We start from the raw sequence: 23441 nt of genomic DNA, 5'->3' as shown, positions 1-23441 counted from the left end.
AGAAAAATATGCACTTTCCATATGTTATGCACGTTTAGGGCTTTATATTAAGGTGAAAATTGACACTAATTGAAATTTAATGTAAACGTTTTTTATATTGATCACCCACATAGTAAGAGGATTGAAGATGTTGCTGACTAATTCTTAAAGTGCGTAAAGGGAAGAGAAATCAAGCACTGTCAACATGTGTCGTACACGACAATAAATTACCTAAATACTGACAATAAGCAATGAAGATGATTGATTTTGCTTTAGCTGGTTCCTCATCAGGATAGCAACAGCATTTTGAGCAAATGCCCTTTTGTTTGGGGGAGTCACCGGGGAAAGCCTTAGTAGCTAGCTAAACCAATAACCAACCACTAAATTCATGCTACCACGCCCCGTTAGGAAGAAATGGTTCAATCACCGCCTTGGTTCGACGCATGGGCGTTCCCATCCTCCCACCTCCCTTCCACACTGTCCTACCCAATGCTGTGAGGCTTGAGCAAAGCGAATGACGTCTCTGCATTTGCGGGCCGCCGACGCAGGGCTGGGTTTCCATTTTCAGAGCGAGTTTCGGGGGGGATCGTCAACATGGAGCCGGAGATGGAGGACAAAACGTTGGATCTGATGGTAAGATGCGTTTCAACGCGGCATCACGGACACACGGGGTGTTGTCCGAGTCGTTGGGGGAACCGTTGCGCGCTGATTCCAAAGAAAGAACAAACCGAAGCGGTTTGTCTGGAGAGGTGGAGGAGAAAAGTGGGGACCGGGAATCTAAAGGAGGGCCTGAAATAAGCGATACATTTTTTAGTTGTATCATAGATGACTCATGTTATTACGTATGTAATTTATACTTGTTGTCGCCGGGTGGTTGTGAACAACATATCGATTCGACTACTGTTGGCAATTTGCGTTGTCTACGGCGGATTCACGTAGCCGTCGGCCGAAGACAGCTGAGGTTTCTCGGGGTAGTGTTCACTGCGGTGACGCTGCGCCACTTCAACTGGGCCCTGTCTGGGCATTAGCCATCTAGCTAGCACTGGCTAGGGAGCGGTGAACCACTAAAATGTACGCTTATGTTTACATATTTGTTGTGTGTTAAAAGCCATCACGGTAAAATATATGTGGGGATGTTCAGTAGTTCCCGAGGCCTGTGGGAATATTACTAAAATGATTTTAAAGTGAAGCATAGCTGTTTATATTTTTAAAGTGCGTAGAAGGAAGTGCACTGCTTTTTCATTCATCTAGCATTACAGTTAGCGAGGCAGCAAGTTGCCATGTAGCTAGCTTGCTAGGTCTACTTGACATTCCTTTCCATATCAAAATAGATATTTAGTTCAGACGGGAGTAGCTGTTTGGACTAGCCTACTAAACATAGCCGAATAAACCACAATTCTAAATCCAGTTTCTTACATATGTGGCTTACCTACTATTTATTTAGCGCGTGTATTAATGTTTATGTCAGACCGATTGGCTATCTTCAAAAGCTAGGCGGCTAATGTATCGTTAGCTTAACAAAAGCTATTGCTACGATTGTACTGATTAAACGGAAGGATTTCAAAAGGCATTATACCGCTTTTTGATTGTTACTACATCATCGCTATATCTTGGTCCACTTTGTTTCACTTTAGTTGGTTTGTGTAGTTACGTGGAATTAAAACTGTGAGAACCAAAAAAGTCGTTGATTTGTTGATGGAGGTGCCAGTCAGAAATAACCGAAAATATCATTCTCTATGAAGTCACATGTAATGTTCTTTAAGTGTCAGCCTCATTGGACGAACTCATATGTCGATTAATAAGGACAGTGAGTCTATTACCCTGTTGGTGAGTAGCTAAAAGTCCAACTAGCAGAAATTGTTAAAACAAAGTGATAAAAGAAAATGTTGATGTGCACATTTAGAATGTTAGACAAGTTTAAGTGCTGTACAAAAGTAATGCTAAACTCGTATGCTTTTGATCTAAAAGTACTGCTGGAGACTAGTCTAACTGCTGTACAAAAGGGATGCTGAACTAGTATGCTATTGCTCTAACACTTAAGTTTAAAAGTACTGCTCAAACCTCAGACCTGGGTACATTTATTTGACATCTTTACATTATTTGGGTATTTACATAATTTCAATTAAGCAGGACTCGGACCATTGTGTTGTTCATTCATGGTTTGGTGCTTTATTTTTGCTTTCTTTCAGTATGTGATTTTTGCCACAACGTTATTCAGTAACAGCTCATGGCAGAACATTTGACAGGGTTCAAATAAATATAATTGACTGGCTAATCACAATGCCCCCTCCCCCCGCTCTTCTATACATACACACCTAGTTCACATCTAATACTGCTTTTGTGCGTATCTGTCAGTATTTTGTGTGTGAATGAGTGTGTGTTCCTGTGCTCACTGTGCAATGTGTGTGTAGCTCTAATACTGGTTTTCCCCCCTCACTATTCCCCCCCCCAATTCCTTCCCTACTCTTTCCTTCACCTTTGATGGACACACACTCACAACCTCCTAATTCCCAACTAAACACAATTAATTTATTCATTCATTTTTATTGCGTTTTGACACATCTACACCACATGAACTCCTGACCAATTGCATCCACGTGTCAATTGATTGATCCATCCATCTGTTCACTCACCTCCTCGGTTTCCTCCTTCCATTATCCCTCAACATCACTTCCTCCTTTCTCTTTTCCTTTACTTCACATCTATTTCTCTCTTGCTCTTTCTTCCCTCACCCTGTCCACTTGGGTCTCCTCCTCCCTCCCTCCCTCCCTCTCTTTCTCACACAGTGCTCTGTGCCTCGCTCTCTCTGGCTGGGCTGCTCCTCGGTGGCTGAGAGTTTGTGTGCACTCAGGTGCCTGCAGAGCATCCCCTCCACCCGGGCTCACAACCAGGTTCTGCCTCTCTCCTCTTAATTCTGCTGCTCCTCCTCTACCTAAAGCCCAAACTTCCCCTGTCATCTCCTTTTATTTTTCTTTCAACATGACTTTCAAGCATCCATGTAAACCCTCATCTCACCTGCCAACCTCTTTACCTAATGTTGTATTTTCCTCCACATTTGAAGCACACTGCTCTCAGGTCCATCCTCGGTGTGTTGCTAGTCTCTCCCTGCCTAAAACAGCATCCTAAACTAATTGATCACAATAATAATCGAACAACACAACTGGTCACGGCCACTGCCCTGTGTGATAAAGGCATTTAGCATCAGGCCTTCCTCAATTGGCCATTCCCTTATTGCACATTTAAGTGAAAAGAAACAGCCACCTCCATTCTTCTGTCTGGAGGTATAGGGCTGAGGTGGGGAGGGTCTTCTTTCAATCCCTGAGAGACTGTTATGCTTGCTTGCCTGCCTGCCTGGTCAAACTTAGTCTGTCTTTTTCTCCACTCTCTTCTGCTCTGCATGATCATCAACACCAGCAAGCCCATCTTGGCTTCTTGACCCTTTCGCTTGGGTTTTAGGACCAGATGTTTTTTTCTTTTGTGCGGGTGCCTCTGTAGCAACAAGCTGATTTGTTTGCTTGTTTTTTGCTCGATATTCACCAGGGATTGACATAATTATCAATTGGTAAGGTTTATGTTGATTGTGTGGAATTGATTGTTAATTAGTCACATTTTTAAGCAGTAGGCAAGTAAGACAACATGGATAAAACCAGAAGAGGCGCTGTGGATTCTGCGTGATCCAGTTTATGATTTTAAAGAACAACATGGTAGTGATACTCTTTTCAACCATATTGCCCTGCCCTTTAAAATACTGTATTTAACAAAAACAATCAATAATACTATAGGAAACCGACTAATAAATGTGTTGACGTCACTCACTGCGCAATGACGTTTATAGCATGAAACCAATTGATCGTCAGTCATGTATTTTGGCATGAACATAGATGCCTCGCTGAAATCGCAAACCAGCAGCAGCGCCTCAAGCGTGTGGAAATATTTAACAAAAAAAATGAGACTGGTAGCATGGTCACTTGCAAAATATGCAGGTTATCCTCATATATAACATCTGCGCTCCCTTTCCAAGGTTTGTTATTTTCCCCCAGATTTTTTTTTTCTTCCCCCGTATACCTTCGTGGTCTTACAGACAGTACATATCATTATGGACTGTTGCTAGACTTATATAACTACATTACATTACATTATTGCGTAGTATTCACTCATCAGGATTTTTTTGGTTAATTGCTAGGGTAGGGTTAGCCTAACTCTAACCTTAACCCGAATAAAATGAGCATATATTGTAGCAAGTATCGACTTTAGGGTTTTGTTAATATGTGAATTGGTGTTAGTTACATAAGTCCTGACTGTCTGTGAGGCTATGAACCTATCTGAGTATGATTGGATGTGATTGTAATTGGATTGATGAGTCGGGGGTCGGTAAAGTGAGGCAGCGAGCTTGTGTTTGGAGGCAAAAGCAGTGAGTTGACAACTGAAAAAATATCAATGACCTCATTGATTATTTGATGCCGACTCGGCAGTCATCACCCAATTCTCAACTATGAAAAAAATTGTGGTCATTCAACCCCTAATGGATACATTGATTTTGACTTTTTCTCCGACTCAAACATATCTAGCCGCGGGATAATCAGGGTTTCTTTGAGAAATGGATACATGAATTAGCCAGCTTAACTAAGATGGGCTTTATTGTTTACCATTTTAGTCTGCTTTTGGAAATACACCAACAGAGAGGCGTTTTTTATTTTTGCACACACACAGAGACATATTTCTGAACACCGTTTTATCACTCTGCCTTGCTTCTTCAACATTGATGGCGGCCCCTCCCATTGTAATTGAATCAGAGAGCTCATTCATTCATAGAATCATCAAAGTGTATGGTTTAGTGGCATGCAGGTGTGTGAGGTGGCTGGTTCCAACCTAGTGAATAGCACTCAGCTTCTTTTTGAGTTCATGAATGTACCTTTAGGTTTACCCCCCCCCCCCCATTTAACCAGTTGTGTACTTAATTATGTCACCTGTAGAGAATCCAGTAATTTTCCATTTTTAATTTAACGACATTCACACTAAGGTGTAAAGTGTCTCTAAAGAAATTGCCAATATTGTCAAAAAGGGAGGTATCTTTTGAAAGTCAATTTTATCAGTAATGTTACCTCAAAATTCTGCACTGTATCTGCTGATATACTCCTCTGAATCCTGTACACTTCATTTCAAAACTGCACATGGTTCAAATTACAAGGACAAAACAAACCTGGAAAAAGACACAATTGTACACGTTTATTAAACAGTTCTGAATATGAGTTAATGTATGTATATACAGGTACTGCATACTATGTATGACGACTGTCATGGCTCAAAACAAGTGGTTTCACATCGCAGTTTTCAAGTCAAAATTGGCTATTAGCATTTGGATTGAATAGCAACTGAGATTCACAGATTTTGAATTGGATTGGACCGCCGAAACTCGTAAAAAGATACGATGGGCTTGATGTATGCGTGTAAACAACAACAAGGCGGTCACGTCACCTACTTGCTGGTAGTTGACAGTCAGCGCGAGCTCGGGCCTACTTAGGCCGCACCAATTAACTAGCAACGAGCTTCGACTGGCTACTAGTGTGTCTATAACACTGCAGTGGTCACTCCTAAGTCAGTAATCATCACCTTCAACTGAGAAGACATGCTGATTGCAAAGCTAACCATCGATTAAAATGTTATTGTGATACACCGGCATTAAGTGCTTGGGTGATTGAGGGCACTTTTCACTGAAATCTGGCTCTAACTGCATTAAAGCAGACAGTAAGACTGCAAGCACTTTAATAAGTCAGTGTATTATTCACCACGCTACATAGTTAAACAGGAAATTAATTATCTTATGTTACAGCATGCTTAATTAAGTGCGGCAGAGGGGCCCCGTAAGCTTAGAAAGTATTAACATAGGATAACATTTTTAAAATATCAGCAAATTAAATGTCCATATTTAAAAAAAAAAATATGTTTCTAAACAGGAAAATACAGTTTGCTGTTATGCATATGAGTTTGTATAATCTGTTTTACAAATGTGACTTAAATAAATAAAACCTAGGGCTCGACCAATATGCATTTTTTGAGGCCGATGCAGATATAGATTTTTTTACAGAAAAAAATAGTGATTACCAATTAAGGCTGCCGATTATTTAAGAAAATATTTAATGCATAAAAGTATCCCCCCATTCCTTTTCAATGGGTGTCACTTATGCAGAAACGTTTGCTATTAAGATTTACTCTGCTTTGAATGACAAAGTCCATAGTATGACCTTATCAACAAATTTCATGAAGTATACAAGGTTATTGTATAGATTTATGTCAATAATAAAACAATTCTTACTTGTTTACAACTGCTGTACTGTATATGGTTAGGGTACATAATTGGGCTGAAAAAATAGCAATCACGATTATTTGATTGATTGAAATCATGATTAAAAAAATTTGTGATTTCAAAACTTAGTATTTATTCAACTACTAAAGCTGCTCAACTACTTAATAGAGTCGTCGTCGTCGCGTCATGCCCATTCATCGCTGCACTTTGAACAGTTGAACATGATTGTTTTTGTCAAGTACAAATTAGGGTACGTGTAAATATGTGAAATTCAAGCCTCTTGCATTATTATTAGGGATGCTCCGATCCACTTTTTTCATTACCCATTCGATACCGATACCTTGGGTTCAGTATCTGCTGATACCGATCCGATCCATACTAAATTGGCTTTGCACTAGTCCCCCAAATAATATTCAATATACTTCCACAAAAAAAACTCAAATGCTTTTAGATGTTCTTTAATGTCTTCCAAATATTTTTTGAACATTTATTTATTTTCAATACATGTATTGAATGTATATTGAATGAATGTAATCATTACTTAAGCGACGGTACACTTACATTCAAGAAGTGTTAATGTTTCAACTGTGCATAATGTGGCCAAGGCTCGCCTGATTCCAAGCGCTTCTGTTTATATAATTAGTTCGATGTGGCTACACAGTGTCTGTCATGTCTGCACGTAAAGAAATATTCATAGGCTACATGCTTGTTTGCTTATCATAGTTTAATAAAATAGATAATCCCCAAATGCCACCTTTATGTACAAAATGTCATTACAACAGGCATAATTAATTACATTATTTGTTGTCTCGCCCAACTCGGCAAACTCTGTTGCCGCTTCCCACACGGCCGTCCTTCCATGGAGCCTGTCGGCTCGCCACTCGCGACAGCAGCTAGGCAGGCCCCGATTGGGCGACGGTGGACCTTCGCTAGAGAAAGAGCGGAGGTCCCCGCTCTCTCTTGCGAAGGTCCCCCGACGGCGGCGCAAGGGCTGCTTCCGCGAGCCAGCGGAGCGGGGCCCGTCTCGATGCCGAAAGGCTTCCGCGAACCGGCAGCAGCAAGGCAGGCCCTGGTCGAGCGGTGGAGGTCCCCGCTTGGCCGGCGATGAGACCAATCAGCCTCCGCTCTCTCTCGTGAAGGTGCCCGACGGCGGCGAGGCAGCGAGCCGGTGGCAAGGAGGCGGCTTCTCGCTGCAGAACGGCTTCCACTAGCTGGCAATGCGGGGCCCCGCCTTCCTGCCAAATGGCTTCCGATGTTCCCTCAATGCAATTTTGACAGACATTGGGCTGTGCCAACGTAGCAAAGAGGAAATATTTACCTCACCATTCCCCGTTTTACCTTGTAATTGGAGACGTGAATGTGTGCGCGCCCATGAGATAAGCCTCTGTGGATCGGGACCATTTTGACAGATACCAGATCAATTTTGTCCACAATATCTGGGCCGATACCCCATCCACGTAGCGGATCGGAGCATCCCTAATTTGTATTACTTATTTTCATTCTAAGCATTAACCTTTTTTTTTTTTACTATACATTTTTATCTTGTGTAATTTTTACAAGTCTTGGGACTTAATGGGCTAACCTGGGACCTTGGGGTTGTATTTTGTGCCATGGCATATGGAAATGTGTGTTTAAGACAACAACAACATAATCATTGGATGTTTGCGTTGAGAAAAGAAATTCTTTGTATCCTTAAAATATCAACTTTAAATATAAATTGAAAGGTCGATGACAAAATAAAATCGTAAGAATAGAAATGTAAAATGTAAAATAATAGCGCAACTTAAAAAAACCATGGCGTACACACTTACAGTGAGTACAGAAGAAAGGTATGATTGCATTCCATTAAAATAACTAATTTTTCACACATTTGGAAGAATTTGTGCCTTTGCGTAGTGTTATCTTACTTGTGGGCATTTGGGATCCACCCTTCGCTTTTAGCATTAGCACTAGGCTAGCGATGTTTAAAAACAAAGCATGTTTTGTATTCTAAATATATATTGGCTGTAATTCTTACTGTCGTCTGTTTGGTTTTACAGTTAACCCTAACTGGGGTGTCATTAAACAGCTTAAAGGATGCCTTGGAACAACAGAATAACATACGCTACACACTTACTAGTTGCTAATGCCACACAAGCAAAATGGTGCATTTAGTGTACTTTAACAGCGTCAGAAATTGTTTTTCTCCGATTTTAACGTTTTAAGGGGAAAATAATAGTCCATTTGGCCCAATTAGCTGATTGTTTTGGCAGGTGTTGGAAGGACAATAATTGACCGTAAAAATTGTAGGTTATTTTAAAATAGAAAAAATTTGTTTATGAGTTACATTGTTGTATTTTGGTTCAATAAAACCCTTGCTTCAGGGTGTTCCTCAAAATGAGAAAGTTGCTCCTCAAATGAAAAGCTGCTAATGCATCACATAAATACAACCCAACACACCACAATATCAAATTGTGCTCTAGGTGGGTTTATTTATTTATTTGTATTTATTGTAAATTACCAGAGTCACTGTCTATTATCTTCTTTAACATGCCAAAAGGTCGCGAAGTTATTGTTTAATTTATTGTTGTGTTCCTTTGTAGCTGGCATCTTTTTCAAGAAAGAATGTTTGTTGTGCGTGCGTGAGTGTGTAGATGCATACTATGTGCACGCAAGTCTCAGTAGTCGTGATGGTTACCCTTCCTTGGCTGTTTCCGTGGCATTTCTTTGTCCAGCTGTAACCACATCGCTGTCCTGGCTCAAAACAGTGCTTTTAGCAAACTGACGGCTGCGAGAAAATATTGCACTTACCAGAACATTTGATCTATTTTGTCCCCTTTTAAACAGAATACGTCGGGGATGGAGTCACAGAATCTAGTGGATGACCTGTCGCCAAAGAAGAACACTGTTCTCAAGGTATCTTTCAGTTCTTATTGTCAGTTGCCTTTATCCATATTTATTGTGGGCTTCCAAATTGACATGACACAGTCACAGTCATACTCACCTCTCCAGCAGTCACAATTTTGTCTTGCTCCTCCAAACTTTTAGCAATTGTCCATTTTAACCCATTAAGGCCGGTAGCGCTTCTACCATTAAAGCCGGGAGTGCTCCTGCGCTTTTCTCCCTTTAAACCCGGAAGAGCGGATATGTCATTTTGTTGTGTTTTGACCAATTCTTGATCTCTTAGCCGATGAAATGCATCAGAATATGTATGATAGGGTGACGTGGGGCTCATAGCATGTCCTGGAATTTTATCCGAGCATTTATGGTTGACGCAGATTCGCGGGATTTATTAAATAAATGACGCGATTGACGACGGCGCGGGAGAAATTTGAATCAGTGTAACGAGTTGACAGTGACATACTGTTAAGAAATATGTTTGGAGACAATGAGGATTTTGAAAATTTTGACGGCTTCGTAACGGAATGGACGACGAATAATTATCCTGACCCCCCGAGGTTATTACAATGCGCTCCAGTGTTGTTAGTAAGTTAAATATATTTGGAGTTATACACCCGTAGATGCAACATTTTTTTGTTGATTTAAAAAAATATATATATTGAGGGTTTATAATAATAAACTTAGGTTTGTATGAACGCCACAGGTGTAAGCTCTAAAATGTTTTGGGAATTATGTTTTTATCTGCTTCAGGAGCTGAGATATCAATTATTTTTTATATTGTTGAATTTCCAGGAAAACGTCATCTTTTCGGCGGTGACTCAAAAGTCACCCATAGGTTTTAGAGGCATGTTTGTGCTTTAGGCCGTAATGGGTTAAAGCATGAACACACTAGACTTTGAATGACACAAGTTGACTAGTGTGGCTGAGTAAAAATCTGAAAATATTCCTTTTTACCATGTCACACTTTTCAACCCATCTTTTTCATATGTACTTTTTTTAACCCTATTTTTTATTTATATTTTGGTCATATCTAAACCAAGTAGTTGTGTTCAAAAGTACAATGGAACATCCAAAGTTGAACACTCTTGTTCCAGGACACCTTAAATGTGTTGATTCACATTAAGTATATCTCTCAAATAAAAATAAAAACCTATTAGTCATCTCAGCAGAAGGGGATCCTTTTTCAGACCTCTGAGGAGAGAGATGAGATCGGTGGAAGAGATCGGTTTATTTTAAGGGATCGGCCAATTACCAACACTGCCCCTGCCCCCCTAAAAAAATAGAAAAAGAAAATCAGGGCCGATAATACGGCCGTCCGATCGATTGGTGCGCTTGCATTTGGCATTTTCCATGTCGATAGAGGGGGAAATAATCACACTCAACGCTCCACAGAATAATGAAGGTTAGATTAAGCTTTAGCGCCATCCAGTAATTGGTTCTTTGCAGACGTTGGTTGGGAATGGGGTGTACATGACTTTGAAATTTACAATGCAGGCTGTTACTGAATATTGAATAGTTTCACATATGTAGTAGGCTGTTCTGAACTGATATATTTGGTCACTCAACATCTTTTTCATCTTCACAGCTTAGTAATGGTCCTGTTGTGGGGTCCCGCAAGCGCCCGTCAGAAGGGAACTACGAGAAAGAAAAGGAACACTGCATTGCCCTGTTCGACCAGTGGTCAGAGGCTGACCAGGTGGAGTTTGTTGAGCGCCTGATCTCTCGAATGTGCCACTACCAGCATGGCCACATAAACTCCTACCTCAAACCCATGCTACAGAGAGACTTTATCACAGCTCTGCCAGGTACGAGAACCGACACGATTGTCCTGTACAGTGCATACACTGCAGATGTGAGGTGCTTACTGGTTAATGATTCAATGAAAAAGCTGCGTTCGAGTGGTCAGATTTTTATTTATTATTTTTGTTATTGTTGCTCAGAGAATACAATGAACGTCACTATCCATCCATTTCCTTTACAGCTTCTCCTCATTAGGGAACCAATCCTAGGTGATATTGGGTGAGGGTACACCCTTTACTGTTGGCCAGTCAATCACTGGGCACACATAGACAAAAATAAAATTACACTTGCATTAATGCATTCACTCCTAGTAAGTCCCCAAGAAACTTATTACTTAACATGCATGTTTTTGTAATGTGGGAGGAGTAGCCATAGAAAATCCACATAAGCACAGGGAGAACATGCAAACTCTATGCTAAGATTTCAATCCACTAAATTGTCAAGTAGATTGGCCAACCTCTATTTTTCCATTAGAGGGTGACACAGGAGTGGATTTTCACTCCCATCTCAGTCCTGGACCATAGTTTAAAAAAAGTCCTGGCCCGCCATTGCTGTTTCAAGATATCCAGTGCAACTGTTGTTTTGTGGGTCGTGTAGTTATTTTGGTTAAAATTTATTTGAGAAAGGTAGTTTTCCATATGCTGTTTTGATAGCTCTATATATATTACGGCACCTGACAACTGGTTGGTTCTGACAACCTGAAGTTCATTCTGACTGTTTATAAAATACTCTGCACTATGCACACGGATTGTTATAATTTGTTAAGACAGGTTTGTGTATTGATTTGCATGTCTGGTGTAAAGAGACATTAATTGCAATTGTTGACAAAATACTTTGCACATTTTGTTTAGATAAGTGTTTATTTAATATCTATAGTGATGATCAGTGTGTTTATTTCATAGTTGTGTTTGTCTTATTAAATGTTAAATGTTACATTTTAAACTAAAATCATCTATAAAAAAAATAAATCTGGATCCATATTGAACAGCTAAATTATATTAAAGGAAAAAAATGATCAATAATTACTGATATTGACTCGATATGAAGTACTTGGTGATACGTTTTTTTCAGCCAGATCTCCCAGCCCTCGTTGCAAGTTGCAAATATTTCCTTCTCACTTTGCAACGTCATGTATTTAATTCCCTCTCTCTTCTTCTTCTTCTTCTTCTTCTTCTTCTTCTTCTTCAGCCCAAGGCTTAGATCACATAGCAGAAAACATCTTGTCGTTCTTGGATGCACGTTCGCTTTGTGCAGCAGAGCTGGTGTGTAAAGAGTGGCAGAGGGTCATCTCTGAGGGTATGCTGTGGAAGAAGCTCATAGAGCGCATGGTCCGCACTGACCCACTATGGAAAGGACTGTCCGAAAGACATCAGTGGTGAGAATAGGCACTTTTGTAATATAGCCTCTTTTACTATGTGTACTTTAAATAATCTTATCTTGTTTGTCATTCACATTGATAAAACAGACTAAATAACTTTTTTATTATTATTTTTATTAGAGCTGGGACAAAATATTGTTTGGCAATATACCGCGATACTTGTTCACACAATCCGCAGTATCGATCCATTAAGTGGTATCGCGATACTTAATTGATACCATACATTCCCGTGCAGCGCGGCTGCATTACAAGTATGTTAATCTGCTAATCCCAGAGGGGGAGCAACATTGCGCCACCAAAATTTAGAGGCAACTCAAAAAAGAGATGAACAAGAGTGAAGCCCACCAACTATTAGCTAATAATGTTCGCCTTTGACCGGGAACAACCAAAGACAAACTGCACTTTCCCTCTTCACTCGCTGCTACCGGCGCAACTGGTCAGTTTATTTTCCTCTCCTCTTAGTAATGTGCTTAAATTCAGCATTCATTCGGTCGGCAGTGTAAGAGATCCGCCGCAGCCTCGTCCAGGTTTCAAGGTGGCCCCCTCGGCCGAGCCCGGGGGCCGCGACCCTGGCTGCGGGCTGAATATACTGAATATGTACTCCACCAGCAGCCGCGTGGTGCCCCGCGTGAGAGGCTTCGAGGTGGCCGCAGCCACAACGCGGGCTGAACGCAGGAGAACGGCCTTCTCCATCGTCATCCGCAAATTTCCCGCGGGCTGGGCCAGCGCTCATTCTGCGCCTGGTGGAACGGAGGTCGAAGCGGGCTGTGACGGTCGCAGCGGGACTGGTGCCCAACGCCGGGGCGCCATGCTCTCGATCGATGCACCGACGCTCAAAACAAAACATTTGCGTTACAACTTCCAAGTGTCATGATCAACATGTAACGCAATTCACATTTGTTTTTCCCTCTGAATTTCCAAAACAGGACTGAAAAAATGGGTTGTGATATTTACTTGGAAAACGCTTGGTAAAGGTCGATTCACTCAGAAATTCTAAGTACATTTTACAAGTTTAACTAGAATTTCTGATGTGAACATACTTTTAATAGATTTTTTTCAAGTAAATATAAATCCCCATTTTTTCAGTGAGATCGATGAAATTGAAAATGCATGCTAATATCACTTTCCTGATTAAAAAAACAAACAATGAGTTTATGAGTAAAAAATGGGCCATCCTGGCAGGATGATCCCTTTTTTTAAATATATATTTTAAGGTTTATAACTAATATTGAAGTAGCCCCCCCTCCAAAAATGGCCAAAAATAAAACTTTAAAAAAACAAGTATCGCAATACGTATCGGATCGCCACCAAGGTATCGATCGGGATCCGGATTGGATCATGACAGAAGTGGATCGTCCCAGCCCTAATTTTTATTAGGACCTCATAAAATATTAATTAGAAAACTAATCATTCTTTTCTTTATAGGGAGAAATATCTGTTCAAAAATCGCACATCCGAAGTCCCGCCCAACTCGTATTATCACTCCCTATATCCCAAAATCATCCAAGACATAGAGGTAAGTGAATTAAAAAGCAAAGGACAATACCCAAAGGTCAATACAGTTGATATAAATTCCTCCCTTATTATTTTTTTTTCGTGAATAAACTGCCAACAGAGTGTGAATGTGTGAGTGCATGACTAATGTATCCATTGTGACGCGTCTTTGAGCGTCCAGAAAAGCGCTATATAAATCCGATTCATTCTTCTTTCGGCAATTAGCCTATTTTTAGTTACCAAGTTACCACGCCCTTCTGTTTTGCAAGGGTTTGATTTGTTTTTTATATAGAACATGACTTTATATCTTTGTACTTGCGCTAACTAAAAGAGCTGTTTTGTCAGTTTTACTTGTTTTCATCCCACGCTTAGCCTTGACAAATGTCTTTCTCATTGCTTTCATTTTTCCTCCAGACAATTGAGGCTAACTGGCGGTGTGGTAGACACAATTTGCAAAGGATCCAATGCCGCTCAGAAAATAGTAAAGGGGTTTATTGTCTCCAGTACGATGACGACAAGATCATCAGTGGCCTTAGGGACAATTCCATCAAGGTTTGTGTGACTTCTTTTTATGTTACCACTGCTTTGCTGTTAATGATACAGGTTTTGATTTAGCTGATATCATCCAATCTATTCACAGCCACGTATTCCAGAACCATCATTAGAAACCTACATTACAGTATAGAGAACCAGTTGCATTGTTTTCAAGGAGTCTAGGTTATCTTTCACTATGGACAAATAATGTACAGTAACCCCCTACAATGAGCAAAAATCTGTGAATAATTGACATGTTCCCCAAAAAGAGAGGATCACATAACACAACACCATGCATGTACATAATCATGAAATCATGTTACTGTACATAAAAAAAAAAGTTCTAACATTCAGCACAAGCAAACCATCTTCACCTGAGGGTCCTCAGTTGTATTAGCTAACATACCAACCTAAATAATAAGATAGCACAAACAAACTGAAATCACACACTGGCAAACAAATGTATGCACCAGAAAAACGTACTCATAAAACAAATGTTTGTATTTACACACAATAATAAATGTTAGGCAATACCCAGCCCAATTGTAGTGGCAAATTAGACTACACCGAATATTAGCAACTGAAAAACCCCACAAATGAATTTAACCTCACAATGCACAATAATTCCACCAGGTGGCTCCAAAGTATTATTGTATGTATTGTAACACTTTCAGGGAATAGCAGAGGATTCCCAAAATAAATCTGTGAATTCCGAGCTGTGAATATGTGGGGATTCACTGTAATGGTAGTTATATTAGGTAATCGTTGTTGTTTTAGGACAAGAGCCTTTTTTTTAAACACATACCTTACCAACACCATCCAATCTCAAATTGGTACATTGACTACAACATTTCTTAAATACGAGGTCACAGTACACTTGAGGTTATTTTCTGCTGCATCTGCATTTTTAGGAAAGCAACCTTTAATTGTACTTGATCTGCATAATCATCATCTTCCTACCTTTTAGACTAAACCTGCAAACGGTGAGAAAGCAAACAAGTGAATTATAGGCTTAAAAGGGCACAACTCCATGTGGTTGTGTGTCCCACTTCTGTGGAGGAAGAGAAGGTGATGAAGAGCAGGAGAGCAGTAGTGGGAGAGAAGCGGATTTGTCATCGTATTGTTCTGCAGGAGGCTGGCACATACCCAGGGACGCTCTAAATTGTTCTCCCAAGTACACACGTCCTGCTCGCCTCAGCAGTGGGGAAATGGGGCGTGAACAGAACATGAGCATCACAATGACAAATGGCCTTTCTTTGCGTGACCTAAATCTGCGCTCATTCTAAAATCACACATTTATTTTGCTCCTGTGTGTTATTTCTACCTGCAGATATGGGATAAACAGTCACTGGAGTGTCTGAAGATTCTGACTGGTCACACAGGTTCAGTGTTGTGCCTCCAGTATGATGAGAGGGTCATCGTCACTGGGTCATCTGACTCAACTGTTAGGTATGAAACTTAGCTTGTTACGTTATCGAATTGTGTCGTTGGGATGATACAAGTAATTATCCAGGGAGTTCAAAGCTGTCAGTCACAATTATTGCAGTGTGTTGCCATTTTTGTATCATACTGCTTAAGTTTGAGACAACAGTCTGGCTGGCCTTGTGCGGACTAGATTTTATCACTGAACTAATTCGACTGCAGCTCCTGATGAGACTCTCTAAGCCACACCCCTTAAAGGCACACACAACACACGTATTTACTACAATGTGTGTAACTTTCGTCTTGATTACACTTTATAAAAAGTTTCTTTCTTTGCATTGTATGTTTTTATAATTTACATTAAGGCTGGATAATATATCTAATTAATCATTATAAAAATCAAATTTGCTAAATTATGAAATATTCTGCATTATTAAAAGGATGTTTTTCTTATGTTCTGTTACATCCAAATGTTATTGTGAGTTGTAATTTTGTACAAGTGGCAGAATAGAATGCTGGATTGGGTGGTTTACAAGACATGCAACCAACTACTTAATTGTGGCATTTAAGTACAAACTATGAATGTTAAGTTTATGTTAAAACTGATTTAGAATCAGTATACATTGTTGTTGTCTGAACATTTTGCACAGGAATTATTTTTGAATGCATGAAACATAAAAAAAAAAAATGTTTTTGGGGTTTATTGGATTAAAATCGTAATCGTCCTGAATGATTTTTTTGTGGCTATTTCGCCCAGCCCTAGTTTACAGTACAGTACTATTTTTCTTTTTTCAAAACATGTACAAATGGTGCATTTTTCAGAGGGAGCTGGAACGGATTAATGGCATTTAAATTAATTTCAATGAAAATTGATTTGTTGTAAGAGTAAATTGAGTTACAAGCTTAGTCATGGTTCAAATTACACCCATAAGTCAAGGTACCGATGTACGCTGAAGTCTTGTAAATGTGAGCCCAACGCTGTCTTTTTTTTATTCTGGCTGCCCACCTCTACCAATTCCCCGCGTGCCGCTTGGTGTCCTAGGAAAATGGGACTTTTTGTAGTACTCAGTTCTTCACATGCAGCAATGTTTTGCATTCTTTGCATGTGTGTCAGTACACAGTGTAAGACATTACCTCATGTGTGTATTCGTTCCTGGCCAATTGCATTGTGAAACCTTCCTCCTTCCTGTCATCTCCATCTTTTCTCCCTTCTTTGCTTCTATTTCACTATGGCCTCTCTTCCTCTGCAGGGTGTGGGAGGTGACGACAGGTGAGGTACTGAACACGCTGATCCACCACAACGAGGCCGTGCTTCATTTACGCTTCGCCAACGGCCTCATGGTCACGTGTTCCAAGGACCGCTCGATCGCCGTGTGGGACATGGCCTCGCCAACTGACATTAGCTTACGGCGAGTCCTTGTGGGACACCGGGCGGCTGTCAACGTGGTCGACTTTGACGACAAATATATTGTGTCGGCCTCAGGGGACCGCACCATCAAGGTAATGACTTGAATACCGTGTATGGATTTTTAATTTACAGCCTTGTTGCCTCAGGAGTTAAATAAATGCTATTTACCAAATAACATTGGAGCAGACAGCCTTTTCATCTATAAATTTTTCTGTCAAAGTTTGACTGATGTGACTCTTTCATTAAAAGTCAAACCAGAAATACACTCAAAACATGTTTGTAATTGCTTTACAGATAAATGGCATTATGCAAATATTTTTTTTATTGTTTATCTGTTGACTTGTGCAGGTATGGAGCACCAGCACCTGTGAATTTGTCCGCACTCTAAACGGTCACAAGCGGGGCATTGCCTGTCTACAGTACCGGGATCGACTGGTTGTCAGCGGCTCTTCTGATAACACAATTAGGTACGTACATTTGATAATGTTGCACTGAACGGGTCTATTTCCTCCATAAAGGCTTGTGGGCTTTGGTGAGAGGGTGACTTTACCTGCGCATCCCGGCTTATATGTTGACAGTTAATGTAACTTGCAGTTAACGGGTTGATGGAATGTTTTGTGCAACACACAAATATAATCCTGCCGGGTCATAACCATGAAAAGTGAGAAAATATTTTTGGGGCTGGACCCTTATGGGAGAATTAATTATTGTGATTATTTTTGATTGAGATTGAAATCGCAAATTAATAAAATGATTATTCATTGATTTTTACGACTTTTAGTTTAGTATTTCTTCAACTATTAAAACTCAATTACAAAAAACCCTCATCATAGTCTCATGTCCATTCATCCCTGCACGTTAAACACTATTCTTTTTGTCAAGTACAAAATTACCTTCTACATATTCATGTGAAATTGAAGCCTGGTCACACAGGGTAAGATGTAACATCCCTGGTTCATATCTTGTTCTCTCTCGTTTAATTTTTTTACAAAGTGATGGACATAAGTGGTGCGCAAGTGCTCATGCACACTGAAAGTATTAAAAACACACAATATTCCAGTGTGTCACTGCACATTTCTACCAAACATTTTTTGCAGCACAAAGCCACTAGTCAGGAAATACAGCTCAGGTTTCCTCTGATTAATTAATCTGGTGGCGAATTGCACGGAGCATCCTATTTGATGGACTTGTTGAAGTGACGGAGCCGCTGTCAGTCAATGTAGTAGTTTACAGTGGGGTTGTTCATGAAATGTGTAATATGGTGGAGATCAAGGATTCTTTTTGCGCATATTCTGTGCACAACCCACACCCTAGAGCAGGGTTCCCCAACCACCGGGCAACACAGAGATTGAAAAAAAAAGAAGAATGTTTTGACAGAAAGCTGTGGCTCGAGTAATGTTCAGACGAACTACTACATACTAAAATGAATCACTTCATGGATTTGTTCCTTCCTTGAGAAGCGCACAGAGTACAGTCATAAATCTCAGTTGATCTGCTTTTATTTTCCGTACTCTCATTTTATGTAATATGTAAACATATACAAACTGGTTAGCGTATTGGCGTTTTAGCAAAAGTCATTCAAAATATTGTAATTTGAAGTTTGTAATAGTTCCCCGGGGTCATCCCAACTCGCAATAAGTCTTTCACGCTGATTACATATGTGGTTCAGTCCAAAAACATAAATTATTTTTTTCGGGGGAATTTTTCTGTAAGAGAATATAAATGTCAGCAGCCGGCAAAACCGACTCCACTTTAAAAATATGGTAGTTTTTTCATTTAAAAGTGTATTATTCCTTTTGCAGGTTATGGGACATTGAGTGTGGGGCATGTTTACGAGTGCTGGAGGGTCATGAAGAACTGGTGCGTTGCATCCGCTTTGATAACAAGAGAATCGTCAGTGGCGCTTATGATGGGTAAGACTCCATTTCAACAAGCACTCTGCTTTCTTATGTCGACCCCACTAATGTCTGATGTTGTGGGATGTTTCTCTCTGCAGTAAAATCAAAGTGTGGGACTTGCAAGCAGCCTTGGACCCACGAGCACCTGCAAGCACACTATGCCTGCGCACTCTAGTGGTGAGTGTTCAACACGTCTGACGCTTGTATATAATAATCTATGCTGTTCAGTTTCTGTTAAAGACTTTTATAATGTCTGCAACCTTCCTGGGAACATGATGTCCAACCCACTGACAGTCGATTGTGTTGCTAGACAAAAGAAGCGGCTGATTTTGGAGTAAATATTCTGACTGGATGATGACAACTAGTTTGTGTGTTACGATTCGTTTACACTCACCAGCCATAAAGTGGCCTACACATTTAAGTGGGATGAGGGAGCTCGAACAGGCTTGCATCATTTTCACAAAATATTATTTCTACCACCTCCCGCATCATTCCTCTGTAGATATGAGATGGTAAAAATATGAACCCCTCACGACGGACTTATAAAAGTCTGTGGCCCTGACACGCTGGACTATACGTATTCTGCAAACACAGCTTTGTGAGTGAAAACGTACATTCTTCTGCGCATGAGGGTCACTTTGCGGATGCATAACATTTACTCAGTAGACAGACCGAGGTTGCAATTAATAGGTGTGTGAACACTTCACCAAAAAATCGGAATTGAGCATCAAGACCTGCAGTGTAAATGTAGCCTAAGCACACCTGACATATATAGTAAGGATTTTCTTAAAATAACAACCTTATAACACATAAAATAGTCGGGTGATTGACGTCCTTGATCGGGAAAGCAAAAGTTGGGACAAAAATGGCACATTTTAAAATTTGTGTTTTCCGCTGTTGTGGGCATGACAACAGTTGACGTTTTTGATCAGCAATCAAAGCGGTCCCTCTCGCATCCTTTAAATACTGTGCATTATGGTCTTTGGCACTGATTTACTTGAGTCCTGCAGCAGGTCCAGGCTTACAAAGTACGTTTCTAAGGAACTGCAAGCACACCTCCACAGGTAGATGTTTGAAGCTAGTTATGTATGAGGAGATCACAGAAGTGGGCATTCCGAGACCGCCTCTCATCCCCGATAATACGTGACCCTGAGTGTCCCCCACACCATGGTTGCCTGTGCAACTCCCGGGAGGCAACATTTGTCACTATCATAGGAGTTCGTCATCCATTTTGCAGAGCATAATTTGCAGTTGCTGAAACATTTTGACAAACATGTCCTTTAAGTATCTCCACATACACATGGCTGGTGATTGATGCATGCAATATCTGAGGATTTTTACGTGTGCTGATACTGGTATGTGCCTGTTTTTTCAAGTGTACTCCTAATCTCTATTTGTAGGAGCACTCTGGCCGTGTGTTCCGTCTGCAGTTTGATGAGTTCCAGATCATCAGCAGTTCTCACGACGACACCATTTTGATCTGGGACTTTTTGAACGTCTCGACCAACGGCCAGTCAGAGGGACGGTCCCCCTCCCGCACCTACACATACATTTCTAGATAGCAGGTATGCAAGCACACATGTTAATGCAATGATTCAGTCCGGTCTCAAAGAAATCCTGCATTCCAGTCCGTGTCTTCAAGATGTGTTTTTATGCTGATTTGGTGAAAAGATGCATAGGCGATCCTTCCACACTGTGTGCACAGCTTTAAGTTTCTGGCCCGAAAGAGCGCTCCACACGACTTCTAGTAATATTTTTTTTCCTTTTTTTTTTTTGCAGTATACAATTACTGCCAACTTAAATGCTGATTCCTTTCAAGTGTCTCAAATGTTCCATGTTTCCATACGATTGTGCCCGTCAATGAGTGATTCCACAGTGTGCGCTTCACTCTTCACACATCTGGCGCTCCCGGGTGTGAACAGCTTTTTCCATCTACGCTCACTGTTAGAAAATCAAGAGCAATAAGGGAATGTTGGCATATATGTCGGGGATGTCAGGTTACTTTGTCGTCACATGCGTCCATTTATAATGATTTGCGTAATAACTCCTTACTCTATTGTTTAAAATTCTGTTGATTTGTGTGGAGTGTATCTTGAAGCAAGTGTGTCCAGATTTGACACTGGTTGCTAAGCTACTGAACAGGAAGTAGTCTAGGTCCTTTTTCCGCAGTGTTTGTACAATAACTTTAATTGCCTATAGATGCCACAAGATGGTGGCAAAGGACTACCTTTTGTCTATGCACTTGAAATAGTAACTATGTGCCAAAGCAATATTGCCTGAGCAGAAAAACTGACAATTTGAAGGTAGATTAAAAAAAAGAAGCAAATTTCAGAAATATCTCCTTGTTTCACTGCCTGTAAAAACAGAAATTGCGGCTGCACATCTTGCTGATGTGGGCCCTTCAGACACGTCGTGTGTGGAATCATTTTCAGCAGGTGTTTATGCCCGCTCAGCAGACCATAACTGTGTTTTTTTTTCCCGCAGGTGGCTCCATCCACCGCACCCTGTCTTGTTGGAGCCCAGAGCTGATTCAGCTGATGGGTGCGTCATTCATGGAACGGAGCCCATCTCTTCTCCTTCCTCTTGGTCATCTCTCTGTCCACCTCCTAAGCCTGCTCGCACCTCCTTCCCGTTCGTTCTGCCCAACTCTGAACGGACCTCTAAACGTGTGCCCATTTTCTACCAACGCTGAAGATGCCCGGCAATAGAACCAACGCCACTTTCTCCAGGAAGTTCACCTTCTACTAATTTATCTTTTGTAAACTAATGACAGTATTAACAGACGTTATATAAGTCACAAGTCCACCCCCCCCCCCCCGCCTCCAAAATTTACGAAGCTTCTGCTCCTCAGTTTCCACACCCTGCCAAAAGAGGCTCTACAGATAAGGAATTGCTTATAGTTCTATTTATATAATACATATACATACATGCAAATGCACACAGAGTGGCACAGCTGGACAGAGGATGGCCGGAGCTGTGACGCAGGAGAAAGAGACTCTTTACTCAGCTCCAGGAAAAGGAGGGAAGGATGGGAAAGATGGAGGGGGAGTGCATGAGGGTGAGGTGTGTGCGTGCGTGCGCGCGCACTCCCCTCTCACACCCTCCTCACCGTTACTCTCTCAACATTTACCATCCCTTCCTGCTTCATGTTCCCACCCATCCAATTCCTCCAGAAATGCACACTAGCTTGGAATATGGCGGCACACATACACGTGAGTGTGTGCGCATACGTATGTGGACTTGGCAGAACAGAGCAAAGGCGTCAGACATGCATGTGAGGTTGCCGTGGATACAGCGTCCCTGGCATACCTCAGCTATTTTTTTCTCTCTTTAACTCTTTATTTTCTTACAGTTTTTTTTATAAATGTTATTTTCTAATTTTATTTCAGTATGTTTTCATTCATACTAGTCCTCTACCCTTTTTGCTGTCTTTCATCGTTTTTTTCTTCTAACCTCACATCGTTCGTTCGTTTGTTCGTCTGTTCCTCTCACTCCATGTTTGAGCTTGCTTTGGTTACGAGAGAAGCTGGAATTCATTCAAATTTAGTTGTAAACAGACTTGTCTTGTTAAAAATTGTGTTGTATATTAAAATGATTTTTTAAAGAAGAAAATGACCTTATTGTGAATAAAGTACTTGACAGTGAGTGTTGAGCCAACTGTAACGCGGATGAGTGTCTATTGTTATGTTGTGTGTTTGTGTGGGAAAGTGTGGGCAGATTTGACCTTTGGCTCATCCCCATTTGCACATACAGAAGTAAATAAAATTTCTTTTCTAGCTGAGAAAAGATGGATAAGTTTTTCATCTTACAGATTTTCCAACTTGTATGCTGAAACTGAAGTGAAAATGGGACATTGAAGTCATGCACTTAACCTAAAATTAAGCAGGAAAGCAGTGGCTCTGCTGATCGAGTAAGTGCTGAACAATCTAAAGAACTCTAGGGTAGAATTAGAGTAAAACGATACCTGGGAAATGTGCTTGTAAACGTGCTGGTTAGGTTGTGTGACAAATTTTACACATTAGCCAAACGTCTACTGTCATTGAAAACCTACAACAATATTCAGTAGTGTTCCTGACAGGATAAATGGAAATATATCAGAGCATGCGGAAACATTGCCACAAAATTTCATTTTATTTTTTATCTATTCTGCAGTCAATGCTTGTACAATCTGATGTGTGCGTTTCTAAATCTATTACATACTTTGAAACTCTGCTAAACGCCAAAGTACTTGGTTAAAAGTTAAATAGGAAAATTGTATTGGAATTAGTGTCTGAGGACGATTGTAAGGATTTTTTTCTTTTTTTTACGGCGCTTTGAGAATCTAGGCCATTGTCATGTAGCCGA

The 23441-nt window shown here is 40.6% G+C and overlaps 1 protein-coding gene across 1 annotated transcript; it reads left to right on the top strand.

Annotated features, from left to right (window-relative positions):
- Positions 1 to 461: 461 nt before the first annotated feature.
- Positions 462 to 22760, top strand: fbxw11a (F-box and WD repeat domain containing 11a). Its single transcript, XM_086085430.1, has 13 exons — positions 462 to 612; positions 9110 to 9178; positions 10749 to 10968; positions 12152 to 12338; positions 13767 to 13857; positions 14250 to 14387; positions 15700 to 15818; positions 17042 to 17291; positions 17548 to 17666; positions 19002 to 19112; positions 19196 to 19274; positions 20498 to 20662; positions 21582 to 22760. Exons 1-12 carry the CDS (start codon positions 574 to 576, stop codon positions 20657 to 20659), a joined length of 1584 nt encoding a protein of 527 aa, XP_085941556.1. The 5' UTR covers positions 462 to 573; the 3' UTR covers positions 20660 to 20662; positions 21582 to 22760.
- Positions 22761 to 23441: the final 681 nt, after the last annotated feature.

Source organism: Leptonotus elevatus, chromosome 9 (assembly GCF_054856555.1).
Source record: "Leptonotus elevatus isolate MCC_2025b chromosome 9, RoL_Lele_1.0, whole genome shotgun sequence".
In the NCBI taxonomy this organism is placed as follows: Eukaryota; Metazoa; Chordata; class Actinopteri; order Syngnathiformes; family Syngnathidae; genus Leptonotus; species Leptonotus elevatus.
The sequence above is the reverse complement of the archived record's forward strand: the minus strand, read 5'-3'. Positions and strand labels throughout refer to the sequence as shown.